This window comes from Beta vulgaris, chromosome 5 (genome assembly GCF_026745355.1).
Source record: "Beta vulgaris subsp. vulgaris cultivar EL10 chromosome 5, EL10.2, whole genome shotgun sequence".
Lineage (NCBI taxonomy): Eukaryota > Viridiplantae > Streptophyta > Magnoliopsida > Caryophyllales > Amaranthaceae > Beta > Beta vulgaris.
This window is the reverse complement of record NC_079206.1, coordinates 66,132,664-66,151,813: the sequence shown is the minus strand read 5'-3', so window position 1 is coordinate 66,151,813 and position 19,150 is coordinate 66,132,664. Positions and strand designations below refer to the sequence as shown.

The 19,150-nt window shown below is 37.8% G+C and overlaps 3 protein-coding genes across 5 annotated transcripts; all 3 read right to left on the bottom strand.

Annotated features, from left to right (window-relative positions):
• Nucleotides 1–1,662: 1,662 nt before the first annotated feature.
• LOC125497406 (uncharacterized) lies at nucleotides 1,663–3,072 on the bottom strand. Its single transcript, XM_048644187.1, has one exon. It carries the CDS (start codon nucleotides 3,070–3,072, stop codon nucleotides 1,663–1,665), a length of 1,410 nt encoding a protein of 469 aa, XP_048500144.1.
• A 4,151-nt stretch (nucleotides 3,073–7,223) lies between these two features.
• LOC125497408 (uncharacterized) lies at nucleotides 7,224–8,000 on the bottom strand. Its single transcript, XM_048644196.1, has one exon. It carries the CDS (start codon nucleotides 7,998–8,000, stop codon nucleotides 7,224–7,226), a length of 777 nt encoding a protein of 258 aa, XP_048500153.1.
• A 7,010-nt stretch (nucleotides 8,001–15,010) lies between these two features.
• On the bottom strand, nucleotides 15,011–18,982 carry LOC104894652 (2'-deoxymugineic-acid 2'-dioxygenase). Of its 3 annotated transcripts, none has more exons than XM_010680939.3 (5): nucleotides 18,833–18,982; nucleotides 17,889–18,112; nucleotides 17,542–17,792; nucleotides 17,011–17,329; nucleotides 15,011–15,398 (listed from the first exon to the last, which is right to left on the bottom strand). In XM_010680939.3, exons 2-5 carry the CDS (start codon nucleotides 18,084–18,086, stop codon nucleotides 15,147–15,149), a joined length of 1,020 nt encoding a protein of 339 aa, XP_010679241.2. In that variant the 5' UTR covers nucleotides 18,087–18,112; nucleotides 18,833–18,982; the 3' UTR covers nucleotides 15,011–15,146. The 3 variants fall into 3 exon arrangements, with proteins under 3 accessions (XP_010679241.2, XP_048501663.1, XP_048501662.1); XM_048645706.1 differs by having other exon boundaries at nucleotides 17,889–18,094; XM_048645705.1 differs by having other exon boundaries at nucleotides 17,889–18,982.
• Nucleotides 18,983–19,150: the final 168 nt, after the last annotated feature.

Genomic DNA, 19,150 nt, shown 5'->3' with positions numbered 1-19,150 from the left:
TTGGTGGGATAAGAGGGGTTTAATCCCATTCCCTTCACATGAAATTTAGATATCCTCAAACAAACATGGGATATATACCCATGGGGATATAATATCCATTCCCACCCCTAATCCCCCTAAACAAACACCCCTGAGGGTATTATAGAAGGACATCCAATGATTCCATTTGCTCCAGTGAAGGTCAAATAGTTAGAGTCAAAAAGAGAGGCAATATAAATCAGATTGATGCATAAAAGGATAATTTTGGTTCTAGAATTAGTTTTATGACTTTTATCTTATTTTTACCTTACTTATCTAATTTAGCGGATATATGGAGTTGGTAGATGCAATCCTTAGGTGCTATGCCTTTTAACATTGATGATAGTTATTAATTTGCAAACTTCTAAATTTTTGTCAATTTATTTTATCTGATTCTATTTTCCTCTACTGTTCTTATTAGTTTTTGTTTAGACTAGTGATAATACCTCCATACTCAAATGTGTTGTTTAAGTCTTTCTTATGTTGCAGATGTTATCAGTTACTAATAAAAACAATAATATGATGGTTTGGAGATCGTAAAAAGGCGGACTGAACAACGTTTGTATAGTTGCAAGGATATCAACTTAAAAAAGATGTACGTAGTACTATAAACTATGCATCATCCTACCCTTTTAAGAGTGGGAAAGGTGGTTTATGAACAATAATTTACATGTGCATTGGGGCGTTGTTGTTGTTGTTAAAAAAAATATTATTTAAACTTGCTTTTGCTATTAATCTTCACCTTTCAGCTACTTCGCTTTTATGGCTATTATGCAACAAATTATCCATGGCAAGAGCTTTGCCATAAGAGCTTTGGGAGTAGGTTCTTGTTTTCATCATCTAAGTCGTTTTTTCTCATGGTTTGCAATAAAACTAAGGTTTTATAAACAAAATCTCTTTAGTTTCAGAATGAGCTGGTAGGAAGAGGCAATGGGAGTTTCCTGAAGACCATAAATAATGAGGCTTAATGAGTCAATCTAAACTCTAAAGTAATCAATATTTAATTTTTTGGAAAAAAGTACCTATTAAAATCAAAAATTTTGTGAAAAACTACCTAATAAAAATAAAGTTTTGTATCTTGTATCTTGTATGTCCATTCTATATAACACAATGAAAATATTCCTTTATTAATTTTGTATCAGAACCAAAATATATGTATTTATGCGTTGTGGTGCTTTGTTTAATATGGTTGTTCAATTACAAGTTTTTTAGATATTGAAAATGTGTAGTTTGTATTTTTTTTAATTGTTTTTTCAACATAAATATTATACTGCAGATTTTTCATTTGAATGGCTAATATAGTTTTATACTACCTCCGTAGTTTTTATCTGCAACAATAACTATAAAGGGATGTTAAAATTATGTGAAACAAGTTACAAACTATCCTTATTTAGTAAAAAAAATTCAATAAAAAGACCAAAGTACCCTTATCATAAAACTTAAACCAACAATTAGTATACTCATCCAACATCAATCAAATTTCTAATCTAACTAATCTCCTTGCTAATTTCACCAAGAAAATCAGATTTTTCCATTCATTCTATCTCCTCCTTCAACCTCAACCACTTTTTTTTTTTTTTTGGTGAACAAACGTAACATATAGAGACTAAGTCATGAAAGTTTTACAATCCGCAAGGAAATTGTTCAAAATATAACTAGGGGGGTGGGGAAAATCCTAGTTACATTCATACTATCCGCATTACTTCGACACACTTTAGCGAGCCCATCTGCAACCATGTTAAGAGTTCGGCTACAATGTTTAATCTTCACTCCCGGAAGATCCTTCCACAGCTTTCTGCATTCACATAAATCACTCCAATAATTGTCAGCATAACCATCAGTATTACTAAGGAGGTTAATCATTCGTACACAATCCGAAAATAAGGTAGCCGTATGGATGTTTCGTTCTTTAGCAATTTGGAGACCCAGTTTAATGGCCCTTAATTCCGCAAGACTATTATCTCTAGCAAATGTACACTGGCTAAAACCTACCTCCCAATCCCCCTTCCTATTCCGAATAACCCCTCCGAGCCCAACAGGCTCCTGGATACTCACAAAGGATGCATCAACATATATGGCAATATCTACTACCTCTCGGGTGATAGGGGTACTTGACCCGCCCTCCTGCCTAGTATAGGTCCCTCCCTTAGTTCGAAGCCTAGCAAGGGTAAGAGCACGTTGAATGATGGTATTTGGTTGAGCCGGCTTTTGGTTTTTTAGGCTAACATTAGTACGGTCCTTCCAAATCTCATGGCAAAGGTATGGAAAAATGACTGCCCAACCCACTCCCTTAAAACTATCCTTACTTCCTAGGTTGAACTTTAGCCATTCAGTGAAAGATAACCCCCTCGGGCATTGCGGGGCCCCCATATCCCAAACCCCCCTCGAGTGACTACAGTCGCGGATAACATGTGAGGAATCCTCACCTATGGTGTAGCATCTAGGACACTGGGAATTAGGCACAATGTTTCTTATGTGTAGAAGTTTCATGTGGGGGATGCGATCCTTCCACAGTAGCCAGAAAAAGAATTTCAATTTAGGTTCCATGTTATTTTTCCAAATCCAGTCTAGGTTGGTCCAAGGGGTGGGTAATTGAGCATCATAGGCTTGGGCAAGCGAAAAGGCCCCATTTACCATAAACGATGGGGTAAGAATGTCACTGTGTGACTCTTCATGGGGCGGAGGCATACTAAGTATTCGGTTAAGGATGGCCTGAGGCAGGTGAAAGGAGAGTTCCCTCAGGTCCCAATTTCCCCCCCTACCAAGTTTGTTCACCTTCAAATCTACTTCCCCTCTCTGGAGTGGGCCGCTAATCAGCGATCTAAGGGTCCCCACCCCTAGCCAATTGTCTTCCCATACATGGATGTTTTCCCCATTTCTTAGGTTCCACATACAATTCTCTTGGAGGAGGTGCCACCCCCTCCCTATGTTCCTCCATGTGGTAGACCCATTGGAGAATTTTGTGACACGGTGGTCCTGAACATACTTTGACTTGATGCATTCTTGAGCTAGATTGGAAGGGGCTTGGGATACTTTCCACCCAAACTTTGCCATATAAGCACAGTTTGTTTTCTCTTGACTTCTAATTCCTAAACCCCCTCGGTTTTTCGGCTGGAACGTTTGATCTTTACCCACTAGGTGGATTTTTTTTCTTTTCACAGGTATCCCCCCACAGAAAATTGTTGCTCACTGTGTCAAGGTCTTTTAAGATTGAGGATGGTAAAAAGGTTGCCTGCATGTAATAGGCAGGAATCGTGGAAAGAGTTGAGTTAATCAAACACAGTCGGCCCGCTTTAGAGAGGAACCTGGTTTTCCAGCTTGCTAGCTTGGACCTGACTTTATCTACCACAAACTGCACCTGGGCCCTGGAAGGTCGTTTATGTGTCAATGGAAGGCCTAGGTAGGTTCCCAAGTTTTCGTTTTCTCTCACATTGATTGTTGTTTGAAAGAGATCCTTACACTCCTCCGGAGTGTTAGGGGAAAAGATGAGTTTGCTTTTTAATTCGTTGATTTTCTGCCCTGATACATGGCAAAAGATTTTCAGTGTTTCCCGGACCGAAAAGGCCGTGTTCTCATCTACCCGGCCAAACAATAGGAGATCATTAGCGAAGAGCAGATGAGAAATGGGTACCTTCTTCCTCCCTACCCAGAACGGGACCCACTCATTTCTGTCACAGGCCGAATGAATAGCCTTTGAGAGCGTGTCTAGGCATATGTTAAAGAGATAGGGCGACATGGGGTCTCCCTGCCTGAGCCCCCTTGAATGGTTAAAGGCCTCCGTTTTCCGCCCATTAATCAGTACCGAGGAAGAAGCTTGGGATACGCAGTTCATAATAAGTTTGATAGAAAGAGGGTCAAGGTTACAAGAGATAAGGCACGATCGAACAAAGTTCCATTCAACTCTGTCATAAGCTTTCTCAAGGTCAATTTTCAAAACGAACCAACCCCACCTACCTTTCTTTTTATGCATTGAGTGTAAGATCTCCGATGCAACGACAAGGTTAATATCCGCCCCCCTTCCCTTGATGAAACTGTTTTGGTTGGGAGATATCCATTCAGGGATTAGGGGTTTAAGTCTGTTGACCATGATTTTGGTGACTAGCTTGTATAAGGAATTGCACAGGCTAATTGGGCGGTATTGCTTTATTGTTTCCGGTGATGGTTGTTTTGGGATCAAACATATCAAGGCCTGGCATAGGTGCTCAGGGATAGCCCCAAGCCTATACCAGTTTTGAACAGTATTGCACAGGTCCATCTCGATGATGTCCCACGATTTTTGAAAAAATAGCGGGTGAAAACCATCAGGGCCTGGGGCTTTCAAGGGTTTCATGCTGAACAATGCTTGTCTAATTTCCTCATTGGAAGGCGGGTGACTCAAATTGGCCATGTGAGCAGGGTCGCTACCTCTAGACTCCATGATGCAAGAGGTATGGTCAGAAGTGTATAGGTGCTTATAAAAGTCTTGGATATGATTTTTAATCTATTCATGGTCATGCATCTCCAAGCCCACATCGTCCCTAAGAGTCAGGATCCTATTAGAAGCCCTCCTAATGGTCACACTTCTATGGAAATAGTTCGTGTTTCTGTCCCCCTCTGTAATCCGGTCCATCCTACTTTTTGCACGCCAAAGCAACTCTTCTTGGTCAAGGATGTCCAGTAACTCATTCTGTAAAGAACACTCAAGGTTCTGGTGAAAAGTAGAGTAAGGTTTGTCTTGAAGGTAAGATTGGACCCCTTTAAGTCTAGCAAGCATGTTCCTCTTACGCACATACACATTACCGAAAACGTTTTTATTCCAATCCTTCAAGGCATCCCTAGTGAAATCAATCTTATCGTGTAAAGTTTCCCTCCCTCTATGCCAAGCTTGGTCAACAATCCCTAGGAATCTATGGTCAAGGGTCCACATAGGTTCGAACCTAAAGGGTTTTTCTCCAATAACTGGAGTTTTATTATCCAGGCTAAGAAGGACGGGGCAGTGGTCCGATGTTACTCTAGGGAGGTGCAACAACTTGAAATCAGGTTATTTTGTAAACCATTCTACATTTGCCCACCCCCTATCTAGCCTCTCATAAATTGGGTTTGTTTTCCTTTTATTAGTCCATGTGAATTTTGGGCCATTAAAACCAATGTCAAGCAAATTGCATTCATCCATAGTGCTAGCAAACAAATTCGAACGAGTAAGAGAGATTTTATTACCCCCTAGCTTTTCACTTTGGTTAAAAATCTCATTAAAGTCACCTAACACTAACCAAGGTTCATTTACATTCCTAGCCACATTTTTAAGATTTTCCCACAAACATTTTCGCATATGAAACTTAGGACTAGCATATATTGCGGAAAAGATAAAGGAAGACTTCGGGTTACGTACCTCAACCACGCCATGCACACTTTGGGCTCCTTCTCCAAGTGCAGAAAACTCGAGTATGAATGAGTTCCACATGAGGAGAATGCCTCCAGTGAACCCCAGAGGTTCCACTAAGAACCAAGAGTCCCAACCCAGGCTTGCCACTATCTCCGCAGTCCTAGCTCTATTAACCCACGTCTCCACCAGAATTACCAAGGATGGCATGTGTTGTTGGACCAACAACTTGAAGTTACTCATAAAGGAGGGCCGGCCCAAACCCCTCACGTTCAAAAAAGGATATACTATCATTCCTTTAAACAAAGATGGCAGCCCCATGATCCTCCTTAATACTCCCTCGTTTTCGGGAGCCCAAGGATCGACTTCGTTGCCGGTTTTGCTGCACGTCCACAGGTGCCGGTGAGGCCACAAGGTCAGTTCGGCCTCGCGCGGGCCGTTTCTCGCGTTTCCCTCTTCCCATGCAATCGCTACTCCCACTTGTTTCATTGGTTTTTGGAGTTTCACTATGAGCAGCCCGTCCGTGTTGCTTCGCATTTGTAGCATCAAGTGCATGGATTTCAGCAAGACTACCATCCTTATCATCGGGAACAGTGGGGTCGGGTCCAACCATGAGCCCATATTCATCATGATGTTCCTCTCCTCCATCTCGTCTTTCACCTCTTTTTTCAAGAACCACTGCATGAACACCCTCAACGTCAATGGTAAATGAGCCATCGTCTGGAATTGTGGCACGTGTGGTGCCATCAACTCCCCATTGGCATACATTAGCAGGTGAGCGAATTTTTCTGGTTGTAGGTGTGGCTTTAGGATCAACTCCTTGACCTCCTGTAATGATAGGTCCGTGTAAAACTCCGTCGGAGTTTCGAGGTTGTCCGGCAACAGTAAATCCACATAGCCCGGATTCACTTCCGGCGTCAACGGTCTCACCGGCCTTGCAAACAGTAGGGAGCTGCAGTTTGTCACAAAATGGGTGCGGGGGGTGGGCGGCGGAGATGGGGGGGACAACTGGGGTGGGGAGGAGTTTGGGGATATTTCCAGAACTTCCATCTTCAGATTTTGGGGCTGTTTTGGGGGGTGAAGGAGACAGAGATATTTTTTGAGTTGTGTTTACAACAGTGGGCACGGGCTTTTTAAAATTATTTGGGGGGGAGTTTCTGAATTGGGTTGGTGATGGAGGGAGTTGAGTTGATGGACAAGATGGTTTAGGTCTAGTAGGTGAAAAAGAAGGGCTAGCCATTTCACGTATCTCCCTGGTATGGGTTGAGGGATTGCTTTGGGTGGAGGGAGATCCTAGGACAGAGAGCTCCAGATTTTGGAGGCTTGAAAAGGGATTTTTGGTTTCCCAACCCCTCACATCAGGGATAGAAGTTTCCCCAGCTGTAGATGAGTCCCCATCCCTTGGATTTTGTGACAATATTTTGACAGGTTGACTTTGTTCCACCTTTTTTGGTGTCCACCTCACCAGCTTCCGGTCCCCTTTTTTGAGACCCCCCTGCTCCACTGTAGGTACGGGCTGTTTCCTTCGGACTTCCCTCTTTCTCGCCGGAATCCACCCATACCCATCAACATTTCCTTCTCCAGTGGACTCAGCTCCACCTACATGGCAGCTTCCCTCTTTCTCAGGTTTATTTCCCGACTTCCAATTGATCAAACAGTTAAGCTCTCCATGACCAACCCTTCCACATTTAGAGCACCACCAGGGTCCCTCCACGTAGATTAAGTGTTGACTGACCCCGCCTATAATGGCTTTTACCGGTGGTTTTTTCCGGGCATCCATTAAAATACATAGAGCTGCATATTTTCTTCTTTCTCCACTAATGGAGTGTGAATCAATTTTTAAGGTCTACCCCATACTATTTCCAATTTTTTCCAGAATACTTCTGGAATATAACTCCATGGGGAGCTCCGGGAGATGAATCCAAACCGGGAAATGGGTGATATCAGCATTTGATGGCTGAAATCCCGGTGTCCACTGTTGAACCGAGACGAGGTGGTTCATTAAAAACCACGGACCATCGGTTATGATGGCGGTTCTCTGCTCGTGGGATGAGCACTTAACTGTGAAAAAGCCTTTCCCTAGAGGTATAGTTTCCATAATGCCAGACCATTTCCATAGTTTCTTAAGTTCCTTCTGTAAAAAATCTTGTGAGAAGGTCCGACCAAGAATTTTACATATAAGCGCATATTGCCATGGGTTAGCAATACTTTCATATTCCTCCTTTGAAATAGGTATAAATACCTCATTTTCCCCCAAAGATGACGGCGGAGAAGTAGCATACGGGTACTGGGCAATTTTTAAGGGAAAAGATTTGGATATTAAATCCCCTGCATTAATGGCATCTCCCTCCTCAAGGGCACTTTTGTATGAGGAGCCCCTGGTAGCATTAACTTCCCTACCATTGGGGTGGTTGGCCTCTTTTTCAGATTGGAGTTGGACTTTAAAGCTAGGCTGGGACTGAGCTTCCTTACATTGGGACTCTTGCTTACCTGGATCCTCAGCGTCACTGGGAGTGTGCTGGCATGGCGGCTGGTTTAATGTCGTGAGGATGGTGGTTGGGGTGGGTAGAATATTTATGGGGTTTACTCTCTCTCTCTCTCTAAACTTTTCTCTCTCTTCCATACTTCTCAGGCAAGTTAAAACTTGTCGAGGTTTACCACTTAACCTCAACCACTTTCATCAACACCAATTTCATTTTCTCTCTCCTCCTTCAACTTCAACCATTTTCATCAACACCAATTTCATTTTCTCTCTCCTCCTTCAACCTCAACTTCTTGCATCAACATAAACTTCATCCTCCTAAATCAATTACTCATATTTGAGAAAGAATTTCTATAAAAACAATAAACTGAAGAAGATTTAAGATACGAAGAAGGAAACAACAAAGAATATAACTTCGGTGGTTTTGGGTCGGAGTTAAGGTGGGTTTTGGTTGGTAACAGTGTAACCCTAAGGTTATTCTTGTAATTGTGTATTATTACTCGTTTATATATATGAGTGCTAGGGTTCCCTAATTGGGTAGAGCCTCATATTATTATTTTTCACATGGTATCAAGAGCCAACAAATTTTTCTAAAAACCCTAACCCGGATTTTTTTTACGTTCTCCTTTACGTGCTTGATTCAATATATCTTCTTCTCCATCGGTGTCAACCATTGATGTACCTAGCAGCGTTTCACAGCCTTTTATGGTTCCTATTTGTACAGTTGTGCCTTCTCAAGTCACAGCATCAATCGTTGCTTCTCTTCCTACCGTATCTGGTTTTTCCATATCAACAAATGGTTTACACAATTTGGCTTCAAGCATGTCTTTTGTGCCTCCTTTTTTTTGGACTCCTACTCATCCATTACCTCCTAAATTATTCACTGATTCAGTCTATGAGGCGGGACAGCCCAGCTCCGGTGTGAGTCCACTAGTAGAAAAAAGCATTTGGGCTGCGGTTCGAAATTGTATATGGGATGCGGTTCAAACCAAACCGCAGCCCAAAATATTCAAAAAAAAAAAAAAATTAATTGGGCGGCGGTTCAATTGGGCTGCGATTCAAACTGCCGCCCATATCTAACGTAGGATATGGGCGGCGGTTTGAACCGCCGCCCAATCAATCCGCCGCCCAATTGGAAATGAAATGTCAGGTTTTTTTTTCCCTCTTCTTTCTCGATTTCAATTCAATATACTCCCCATCCACGATTTTGCTCTAAAAAAAAACCCAAATTTTCTTCCCTCCCAAATTTCATAACCAAACCCTCCCACATTTCGACGGCCCAAATCACTCCCGCCGGCGGTCGTGGGGCTTGTGGTCGTTGCTGCTGCTGCTGATGCTGTAATTGACGCCGGCGAAGGACGTTGCTACTGGTGGCGTTCAGAAGTAGGTCGTGGAAAGCAGGCAGCCCTTTATATCTGAAGAAGGTGAATTTTGGTGGTTCGAAATTGTGAGTGTGGGTTTACCAATTGAATTGTTGGAACGAAATTGCTATATGTATGCTTGAATTTGTTCGAAAATGAAGTACATTTATTTGCTTGAAATTGTTCGAAAATGTTGTGTATTTGGTTGAAATGGGTCAAAATTGTTGTGAATTTGTGTGAAATTGTTCGAATTTGAAGTACATTAATTAAATTGAAGTACACTAATTTGCTTGAAATTTTTGGTTGAAATTGTTCGAAAATGCAGTTTATGATGATTTGATATTGTTGGTAGTAGTTTATTTGGTTGTTATAAACACAAATTCGAAGTAATTTCTTGTAAAATTTGTGGTTTGGTTTATGTTTTTATGTATTGTTTTGTGCATTTAATTTAATAATATAAATAATTCGAAGTAATTCTGGGGTTGTTGTTGATAATTTGAGGGTTTATCTTCAGATTGGGTTCTTTATTTAGAGTTTGGTTGGAATCTTATTTTGATTTGGAGAAGGTTTCTGTTAGCAGATTGATTTGTAAAATTGCAATATCTAGACTATTAGTTTTCCTTAAGCCATTACTTGGTGAGTAGTTCTTATAGAGTTTCTAATCTATGGAGGCCAAAACAACCACTAGATTGTGGATTTATTGAGATAGTTAGAGAGTGAGTATGCACTTGTGCTGGACAAGAAATATTCAACGTTGTCCAATCTGATATTCTTCCTCCATTGTCTTTGTTAAGTGATTAAAAAAGCAACTGCAACCTACTTGTGTCACTTTATTTTGGTCCAGGTTAAATTTTTCCGCCTTTAGTCTTTCGATGGTTGTAACTTTATTTGAAATTTCTTTATTAATCATTTAATTGTGCATCTTTTCAAAAAAATTTTTTGGGTTTTCTGATTGACATATTAACTGATCAAGTACTTACCTCCTTATCTTAACGTCTCTTTCACAAATTTCGGACCAAAAAATTGTTTATTTTTTGGTCTAGACCAAAAAATAAAACGTTCAAAAAACTTGAACTCAATCAGGGCCCTAATATGTAGGCTCGCCCTTGGGCCTCCAAAATCTCAGAAACGGGGCTGCGCAGCAAATTCCGTTCTGGCGACTTCCGGCGACTGTAACCGCAGCAAATTCTACAGGTTACGCACCACAACGCCGGGCCCACAACCAACTAGCCACCAAGTAAGTGGCTGAGACTTTGATGCGCCACCGTTGACCGTCAATCTAAGTATGAGACTACTGGTAATTTATATTTAAGAAATTTTTTAAGTAAAGTTCATCTATTGAAGTAATAACCATTGATAATGGTGTAATGGAATAATGGAATAATGAATCTCTTTACTAATTAAAAGCACCCACCATAAAATATTGAAAAGTTGATATTGGGCCAACTTAGGTCATAACTCATAACCCACTTTGCAACCAAAAAGAAAGAAAATATGACAATCCACTAATTGCCAACCAACACATTAGATGAAAAAAACCCTTAAAATAAGGCTTGTTATTTGAAACTGAGGAGTTTTTTTCGGGGATATATCAGGGTAATAGTATATTTTACGAGGACATATCTCATCAAAATTATCAAGGATGTCTTGGCCTAGTGGTTAAGATTGAGATGTTGTGAATGATAGGTCACAGGTTCGAATCCCCCTTCCCCTTCTTTGTACTGCCTTCATGGCTCATATGGATAAAAAAAGATCTCACCAAATTATTAAAATCGAGATTCTTGTTTGAATCGAAAACGACCTTTAGAATCGAATCGTCAAATCGAACCATAAAAAATAGAGATTCTTGTTTGAATCGAAAACGACCTTTAGAATCGAATCGTCAAATCGAACCATAAAAAATAGTTGTTTACCCACTATATTTGCAATAACTGACAATATATATATATATATATTAAAAGAAATTTTGGTCAAAAATTGTGAAGTTTGGAACCCAAAAAGAAAGCAGGTAATTTTTTGTTTGAAAAATTTACAGCATTGCAAAATTAAAATTTACGAACAATCACGATTAAAGTTTAAAATTTAAGCCTAAAAAGTCAAATTTAGACAAACATGAACTTGGAATAGGTATAAAAGTCATGTGTTAGGTTATAAATTGCTTATTTAGTATTCTCATATTTTCACTAGTTTTTATATAGATTAACTTGCACAATTGATCATTTATTGTGGAACAAAAATCAAACATTACATATGTACTCTCTTTTTTGTTAGGTGTTCAAAGAGTAAACAAAGTACAAAGACGAGGTTCAATACCAAATTTTGGATACCTCCTACACAAAATGTTACCAATTAAATTCGCCAACATCAACACACTTGAGGAAATCTTTTCAAAAGTTTTTGTCACCTAGATCATTTGTGAAATATTCTCTTCAATCAAGCAAAATAGTATTCATTATTAAAAAAATAATCCATTTTCTTATCAATTTCGTATAATTTTAACAGATAGATAATAAAAGTAACGTATTGACAAATGTGAAATTCAAGCATTACCATACTCGAAAAATGGAGAGATAATTTTACTTATATCAAACAAAACTTAGGTCAAATAATAATAGACTAATATACCTTGTCCTTGTTTTAAAGTGATGATGATGATACTACTTACTAGGAAGTAAGAATTTAGAATAAAAGATGAGGAACACACGCATGAAATTCCAATGGGTGGAGTTAGTGGCGGAGTTTGGTTGGAATCTTATTTTGATTTGGAGAAGGTTTCTGTTAGCAGATTGATTTGTGAAATTGCAATATCTGGACTATTAGTTTTCCTTAAGCCATTACTTGGTGAGTAGTTCTTATAGAGTTTCTAATCTATGGAGGCCAAAACAACCACTAGATTGTGGATTTATTGAGATAGTTAGAGAGTGAGTATGCACTTGTGCTGGACAAGAAATATTCAACGTTGTCCAATCTGATATTCTTCCTTCATTGTCTTTGTTAAGTGATGAAAAAAGCAACTGCAACCTACTTGTGTCACTTTTGAGTTGATAAAAATTTTAATCCATTAAGCGGCGTGAATAAGACGTTTATGTAGCAAATATAGATTGGTAACTGACGGGCTAAAGTCATATCAGCCAATCAAAAGTAATAACCTAAATCTCTAATTAAAGTAGATAGGGACGTAGGGTCGAATCCACAGAGAAACGGATCTTTTTACTCTAATCGATAAGTGTAATCTAAACTATTAACAAAATGATAAATTTAATTTTACCCTTATTGTTTTTTGTTCTGAATAAGTTTAGAGTAGTTCATAATATTTTATTAAAATAATGCAAAGCAAATTAATTAAAAAGAATAGACCTTTAATCTATAATTTTTTTTTAATAAAATTTTGATATTATCTAATATAAATTTCAATTATTTTTTATCACTTTATTTCGGTCCAGGTTAAATTTTTCCGCCTTTAGTCTTCGATGGTTGTAACTTTATTTGAAATTTCTTTATTAATCATTTAATTGTGCATCTTTTCAAAAATTTTTTTGGGGTTTTCTGATTGACATATTAACTGATCAAGTACTTATCTCCTTATCTTAACGTGTCTTTCACAAATTTCGGACCAAAAAATTATTTATTTTTTGGTCTAGACCGAAAAATAAAACGTTCAAAAAACTTGAACTTAATCAGGGCCCTAATATGTAGGCTCGCCCTTGGGCCTCCAAAATCTCAGAAACGGACAAGCACACTGACCCAAAAAAAGAGGCAAGACAAGACATAAATTGTCACTCCTCATGCCGATTACCAACAGCGACGACGCCGACGGTTTTCGAAAAGTCACCGGCACTGGCACTGGATCATAATTTCTTATTTCAATTCAAAATATCAGTTCACATCTAACATAAGTCTATAAATTAATACTCCAAATTCCATTCATCTCCGAATTCCATTCATAAGTTCCACACTTATGAGTTCACACAATGACAATCACACTTCACAATTTCACATCTAACAAAAGTTCATCACTTCTTTACTTCTTCAATTGGATTTTCATTCATAAAACTACTTCTAATCATATCTCCATATTCCATTAAAAAAAATTTAACAAGTATATAAACTAACAGAAATAATAATAATAATAATAATAATAATAATAATAATAATAATAATAATAATAATAATAATAATAATAATAATAAAAAAAAAAAAAAAATACCTCAACCGCAACAAATTCCGTTCTGGCGACTTCCGGCAACTGTAACCGCAGCAAATTCTACAGGTTACGCACCACAACGCCGGACCCACAACCAACTAGCCACCAAGTAAGTGGCTGAGACTTTGATGCGCCACCGTTGACCGTCAATCTAAGTATGAGACTACTGGTAATTTATATATTTAAGAAATTTTCTAAGTAAAGTTCATCTATTGAAGTATTGAACCATTGATAATGGTGTAATGGAATAATGATTCTCTTTACTAATCAAAAGCACCCACCATAAAATATTGAAAAGTTGATATTGGGCCAACTTAGGTCATAACTCATAACCCACTTTGCATCCAAAAAGAAAGAAAATATGACAACCCACTAATTGCCAACCAACACATTAGATGAAAAAAACCATTAAAATAAGGCTTGTTATTTTAAACTGATGAGTTTTTTTTTGCAGGGATATATCAGGGTAATAGTGTATTTTGTAAGGATATATCTGAACTTTTATACATCGTCTCACAATTACTTAAAATCGCCCCAAAAACCATTGAAATTATATTTATAATCTTTCTCTTTTTTTTTTCTTAAATCACCACCATCCCCCTCACCTCCTGCCTGCCTGGCTACCACCACCACAGGGCCGTCTTAAACAATTTAGGGGCCCTGTGTTAATTTTAAATTTAGGCCCCAAAATTTTTAGAATATATAACTACGACATATGTGAAAATACATACGAGGCATATAATGTCATATTTGTTTATTTCAAACTACAAAATTCATAGTTTGAGAAAACTAAATACTACCTAAGAACGAGAAATTTTGTTCATTATTTAAAACTTGAATGTTAAAAAAAGAAAAACATTAAGAGTTAATTTGGTAAAAAAAAAAAAAAAAGATAAATTTCTAAAGTTGGTAATTTTCCACAAAAATGATACTTGATTGTTTTTTTTTTTTTTTTAGAAAAACATACTTGCTTTTATTAGTTTGATTGTATATAAATAAAAGAGGGAAAAAAAAGGGGCTCAAAAACTAATCATTATAAGGTAGTACCAATGTGCTACAACATAAACCTTTGCTATTCTATCATAACAACATAATTATAAACTGATTTGGGGGCCCTATTGACGTGGGGGCCCTGTGCAATGGGTCTGTTTGCACAGCCCATTCACCGGCCATGCACCACCACCCACACACTTCACTCCACCACCTTCACCTCCATTGAAATTACCCCCCTCTCTCTCCTTCACTATTTACGTACCACCACCACCCTCACTCTCATCTCCACTTTGCGTCACGTCGCACACAACCACCACCACCTTCGCGTCACCCTTAAGCCGTTGAATTTTTTATATATTGGCGAACGTCCGGCCAGGATATTCAGCCCATGGGACGATCGTCCGACCAGGACGTTCAACCCTTGAGGCGAACTAGCGTAGTAACAGAGTGCCACGTGACGTGTATACATTGTCACGAACGCCTTTTAATATATTTGTATAGATGTTTGATGCGTAATTTGTTACCATTAGTACAAGTGATGACTAGTAATCTACCATGACGTATGGTAATTAACAAAACAATTACTTTTGCTAAACATACTTTGTATACACGGATTCCTTTAGAACAAATTAAAAATAAGTGTTCTCTTATTACATAGGCGTTCAAGCAGAGCCTTTATTATGCCAAAACAAAAAAGAATTTGTCCATTTATTCTTTTTTCTAGAACCTTCAGGTTTTTAACATATAAGGCTCCATTACATCCTCAATTTTGCCTACATAGGCTGCCCTAAATGTATGTAGGAAGTCTTCGTATCGTGCACTCTTATAAAGTGGAGGATTTTGTGCATTAACAAGAGCTTTAGCAGGTTCTACAATGCAGTCTCGTGGTGGCTCGATGAATAACGCAGCAGTATAACGAGCTACATCTTTGTTTGTTACTACTCGATGTTCCACGCTACGTAGCTTTCCATTGCTAACAATCTACAAAAAATTGCAAATGGATCAAAAAAGTCACAACTTTGATAGTAAATTTAAGTTAAAGATCAACTTTATGGAAATGTGAATGTCAACTAGTCTAGTGATGAAATCCTGTCTAATTCTCTTAGAGCACTCCCAATGGTGATATAATCCATCACCAAAATCAGGAATTTTGGGTTGAACAAAAAAAACAAGCATCCCATTGGTGATACAAAACCTATCACCAAGTGACATATCATGTCATTGCTCACCATGTGAAAAAACTCATCACCATGTGGCAAGCTTGAATTGAAGACAAAAATTGCATTGTCACACACAACCAGCCAGTGGCAAGCTGCCACGTGGCTGCTGCTGTGTTTTTTTGGGAAATTTCGTGGAAATTTCCACGGAATTTCCCAGAAAATTCCAATTTCAAAAAAAAAATTAAAAAAAATACCAAAATTCATATTTTTTTTCCCCTATATAAAATGATACCCATATTGATATATTTCAGAACAAAAAAAAAACACTTCTCCTCCTCACCTTTCTCTCTAAAAATATTTATACATCATTTTTCTCTATAATTATATGTAAATTATATTATTAATATGTAAATTATTTTTATTTTTAATATGTAAATTATATTATTAATTGAAGTAGGAAAGAGAACTAGGAGAGAGAAAGTTGAGGTGGGGTAGTGAAAAGTAGGAGAGATAAAGTGGAGTTTGATGGTTTTTTTGTTCATGAGTGGGGTGGAAGTGATATATTTGATCATGAAATGATCAAAACATGAGTAAGTAGGAAAATTTGGTGATCAAACCCATCACCATTGGGAATGCTCTTATCTCGCAAATAAGAGAACAAAAAAATTTCTCGAAATTCTTCACCCATCAATCAGTGTAATATGTGCACAACAATTTTTTTTATTGGTGTTAGAGAATGACTAAGCACGATGATGCAACCGGGACTCGATTATATTTACAGGTCTTGGGTACCAGACTGACAAGACTTTACCAATTAAGCTAGATATGAATGTCAACTAGTATAGTGATGAAATCCCGTCTAATTCTCTTATTTTGATCTCTGAACATAGACAAATAAAGAGAATAAGGGAAGAAATTTTTTTTTAGAAATATGAGATTGACAAGGTTCTATCCTAAAACAAATTGATGCTAGTGGGAGTAACCCACCAATCTATATGTTAGTCATTCTCTCTCTAATTCTTCAATGCGAGACAACTATTTTACTAACTCATCATCACAAGTAGGTTATATCCTAACACTTTGACATTCCTAAGATGAAAAATGTTTAATCTACCCACTGTTTAGTGGAATCCGATCTCAAACATAATAAGTTACTTTCATTGTGTATCTCTAATGACTAAACAAAGTATCCACTTAGTAAACATAGCATTCATAACGTATTCGATGTAGAATTAGCTCATTAACATAACCTCAATTTATAGCTTTATATCAAAGCAATAAAACTTAGATTTTTGTGTATTCATGTACCTGTAATTGATGTAGAAAACCACTTTTTCTGGTTTCCTGTTCATGGTTTAGTTTTCAAAAAAACTGAAAACTGAAAACAAAAAACGATAACGAACAAACCCTTAGATCTTTGCGTATTCATGTACCTGTAATTGATTCCCAATATTCATGACTAATGCATCAGGAATTGCCTCAACACCGATCCACTGACCGTCCTTCAACACTTGAAGCCCTGGAATATCCCCTTGAAGAAGTATAGTAATGAGGCCAGGATCACAATGCTTTCTAGTTCCCAAGGTTAAACTGGGATCAGGGCATGGAGGGTAATGATGAACAGCCATAACTTGCTGTTGGCTTATTTCACCTACAAAATGTCCTGATTCAAGCCCGAGTCCTTCACATATGAGCTCCAAAATGCTCGATCCAACCTCTCGAACTTTCATCACATAATCTCCAACAACATCCCTTTAATTTTTATCCAATGATATATGTATGTCAAAAACTTTTATAGAACTATATCCTAAAGCTAATGTGCTACAGAGTTGCAACTTACCAACCAAAAAATTGTAAACAAACTTAGACATACTTCATACTTGGTACTATAAATTCATCATTTGCGTATGTTGTGACATTGTACAAATTGAGCTGCCAAATCTTCTGAACAAATGACAAATTACCTGTATCCTGTAGGTTTTTCAGGCCAGAATTGGATGCAATCCTTCAAAGGACTACACGCGAGTCTTAAAGAATCCCTCCAATTGTGAATCTCTTCTTTATCATAATCAACATTGCTGGTGTAAAGCATGCATTTCCGACTAAGATCCAAAGAGTACAAGTTTGCTATATCCTCCATAGGAAGCGCGAAGAATTCTTTAAAAGCTGCTCTAGTATCATCAAATACTTTTCTCGGCACTCCATGGTTAATCACCTACACCACATATGCCGCGAAAAAGATGTTAAGCAACTTACATTACTACATTAGGCCATAATGCTGATAAAAAGCTCAAGCAACTTTATTATGAACCTGAAAGAATCCAAACTCTTGGCTAGCCTCTATAATGTTTTGGATTGTTTCTTTGCGATTGATATGGCCAAGATCAATGACAGGAACACTCTTAGATGTGGGAACAACGTTCTCCCCCGGTCTTTTTCCTGATGGAAATATGTAACTTTCAGGCAATGATTTACCATCTGACCAACTTGAAACAAGATTCTCTGCCATTTTATCAACTGCAACAAATGCATCAACTACACAAGTATATAGGTGTAAATAAGCCACGAAGGCAGTACAAAGTACAAAGAAGGGGAATCGTTCACAGCAACTCAATCTTAACCACTAGGCCAATACATCATTGGTGGTGTAAGTAATACTCGATGATTGATAATGATGATAAAGAAACAAGATCAGCACACTAGCCATAACCCAAAACAATATGGTATTGGTGGCAAATCAACCTTCAAGTTTTTGTTGCATCGGTAAAAGTAAAACTATTAAGAGAAATTTGGCTTCTTAATTATTTCTTGCGAGTGAAATTAGTGAGTAAATGTAGCGATGTCATATTTCAGAGCCCGTATATAAGTAGAGGCATACATCTAACAAATTTGATTCAACCAAACTCAGACTTTGAAGTTACTAAGAGGAACCAAATATAAATTGAATCAAAAGAACCCAAATGTGATTAGATCGATACAACCCAATTATCGTGATTGGTTATTATATTACGTGTTACATAAATTTTCTATACATTTTCTAGAAAACTTGAAAGCAACTCGAGTTCAAACCCAAACCTAACCAATTGAGTATCGACCCTTATTGCTAGCTACACCCGAACATAAAATCACGTACACGGACAAGCACACTGACCCAAAAAAAGAGGCAAGACAAGACATAAATCTAAGAGAAGAAGGACTTAAATGAGAAATTAAAGAGGGATCAAAAAAAGCAATCAAGCTAAGAGAAGAAGTCACCTGGAAATAATGCTTAGATATAAATGTTTCGGTTGAGCAAGGGAGGAACTTTGAGAATGGTTGACATGTGCATGAATATATTACTCCTATAGTCTTGTAATGGTGTTGCAAATTATTGTATGTACTTTTTTGTTTTATTTAGCTGACAGGATTGATATATTATACTACTACTCCTGTAAATTACTTATGTCTAGTGGCCTACCGTGAGTCCGTGACAGCACGAGTCAGCTCGTAGACTCGTGCTTTCTCCGTTTCGTTTTAAATGTAACAAATGAGTATTATTTATGAGATACAAAATATTTATTTGTTGTATTTAAA

Excerpts from the sequence above, each read along its gene's own strand:
- LOC125497406 (XM_048644187.1), bottom strand. The coding sequence starts at position 3,072 with ATGGCAAAGTTTGGGTGGAAAGTATCCCAAGCCCCTTCCAATCTAGCT.
- LOC125497408 (XM_048644196.1), bottom strand. The coding sequence starts at position 8,000 with ATGGAAGAGAGAGAAAAGTTTAGAGAGAGAGAGAGAGTAAACCCCATA.
- LOC104894652 (XM_048645705.1), bottom strand. The coding sequence starts at position 18,086 with ATGGCAGAGAATCTTGTTTCAAGTTGGTCAGATGGTAAATCATTGCCT. Across the intron at positions 17,793-17,888 it reads AAGAGTTTGGATTCTTTCAG|GTGATTAACCATGGAGTGCC; the intron begins GTTCATAATAAA and ends TATGTGGTGTAG. Across the intron at positions 17,330-17,541 it reads GAAAAACCTACAGGATACAG|GGATGTTGTTGGAGATTATG; the intron begins GTAATTTGTCAT and ends TAAAAATTAAAG.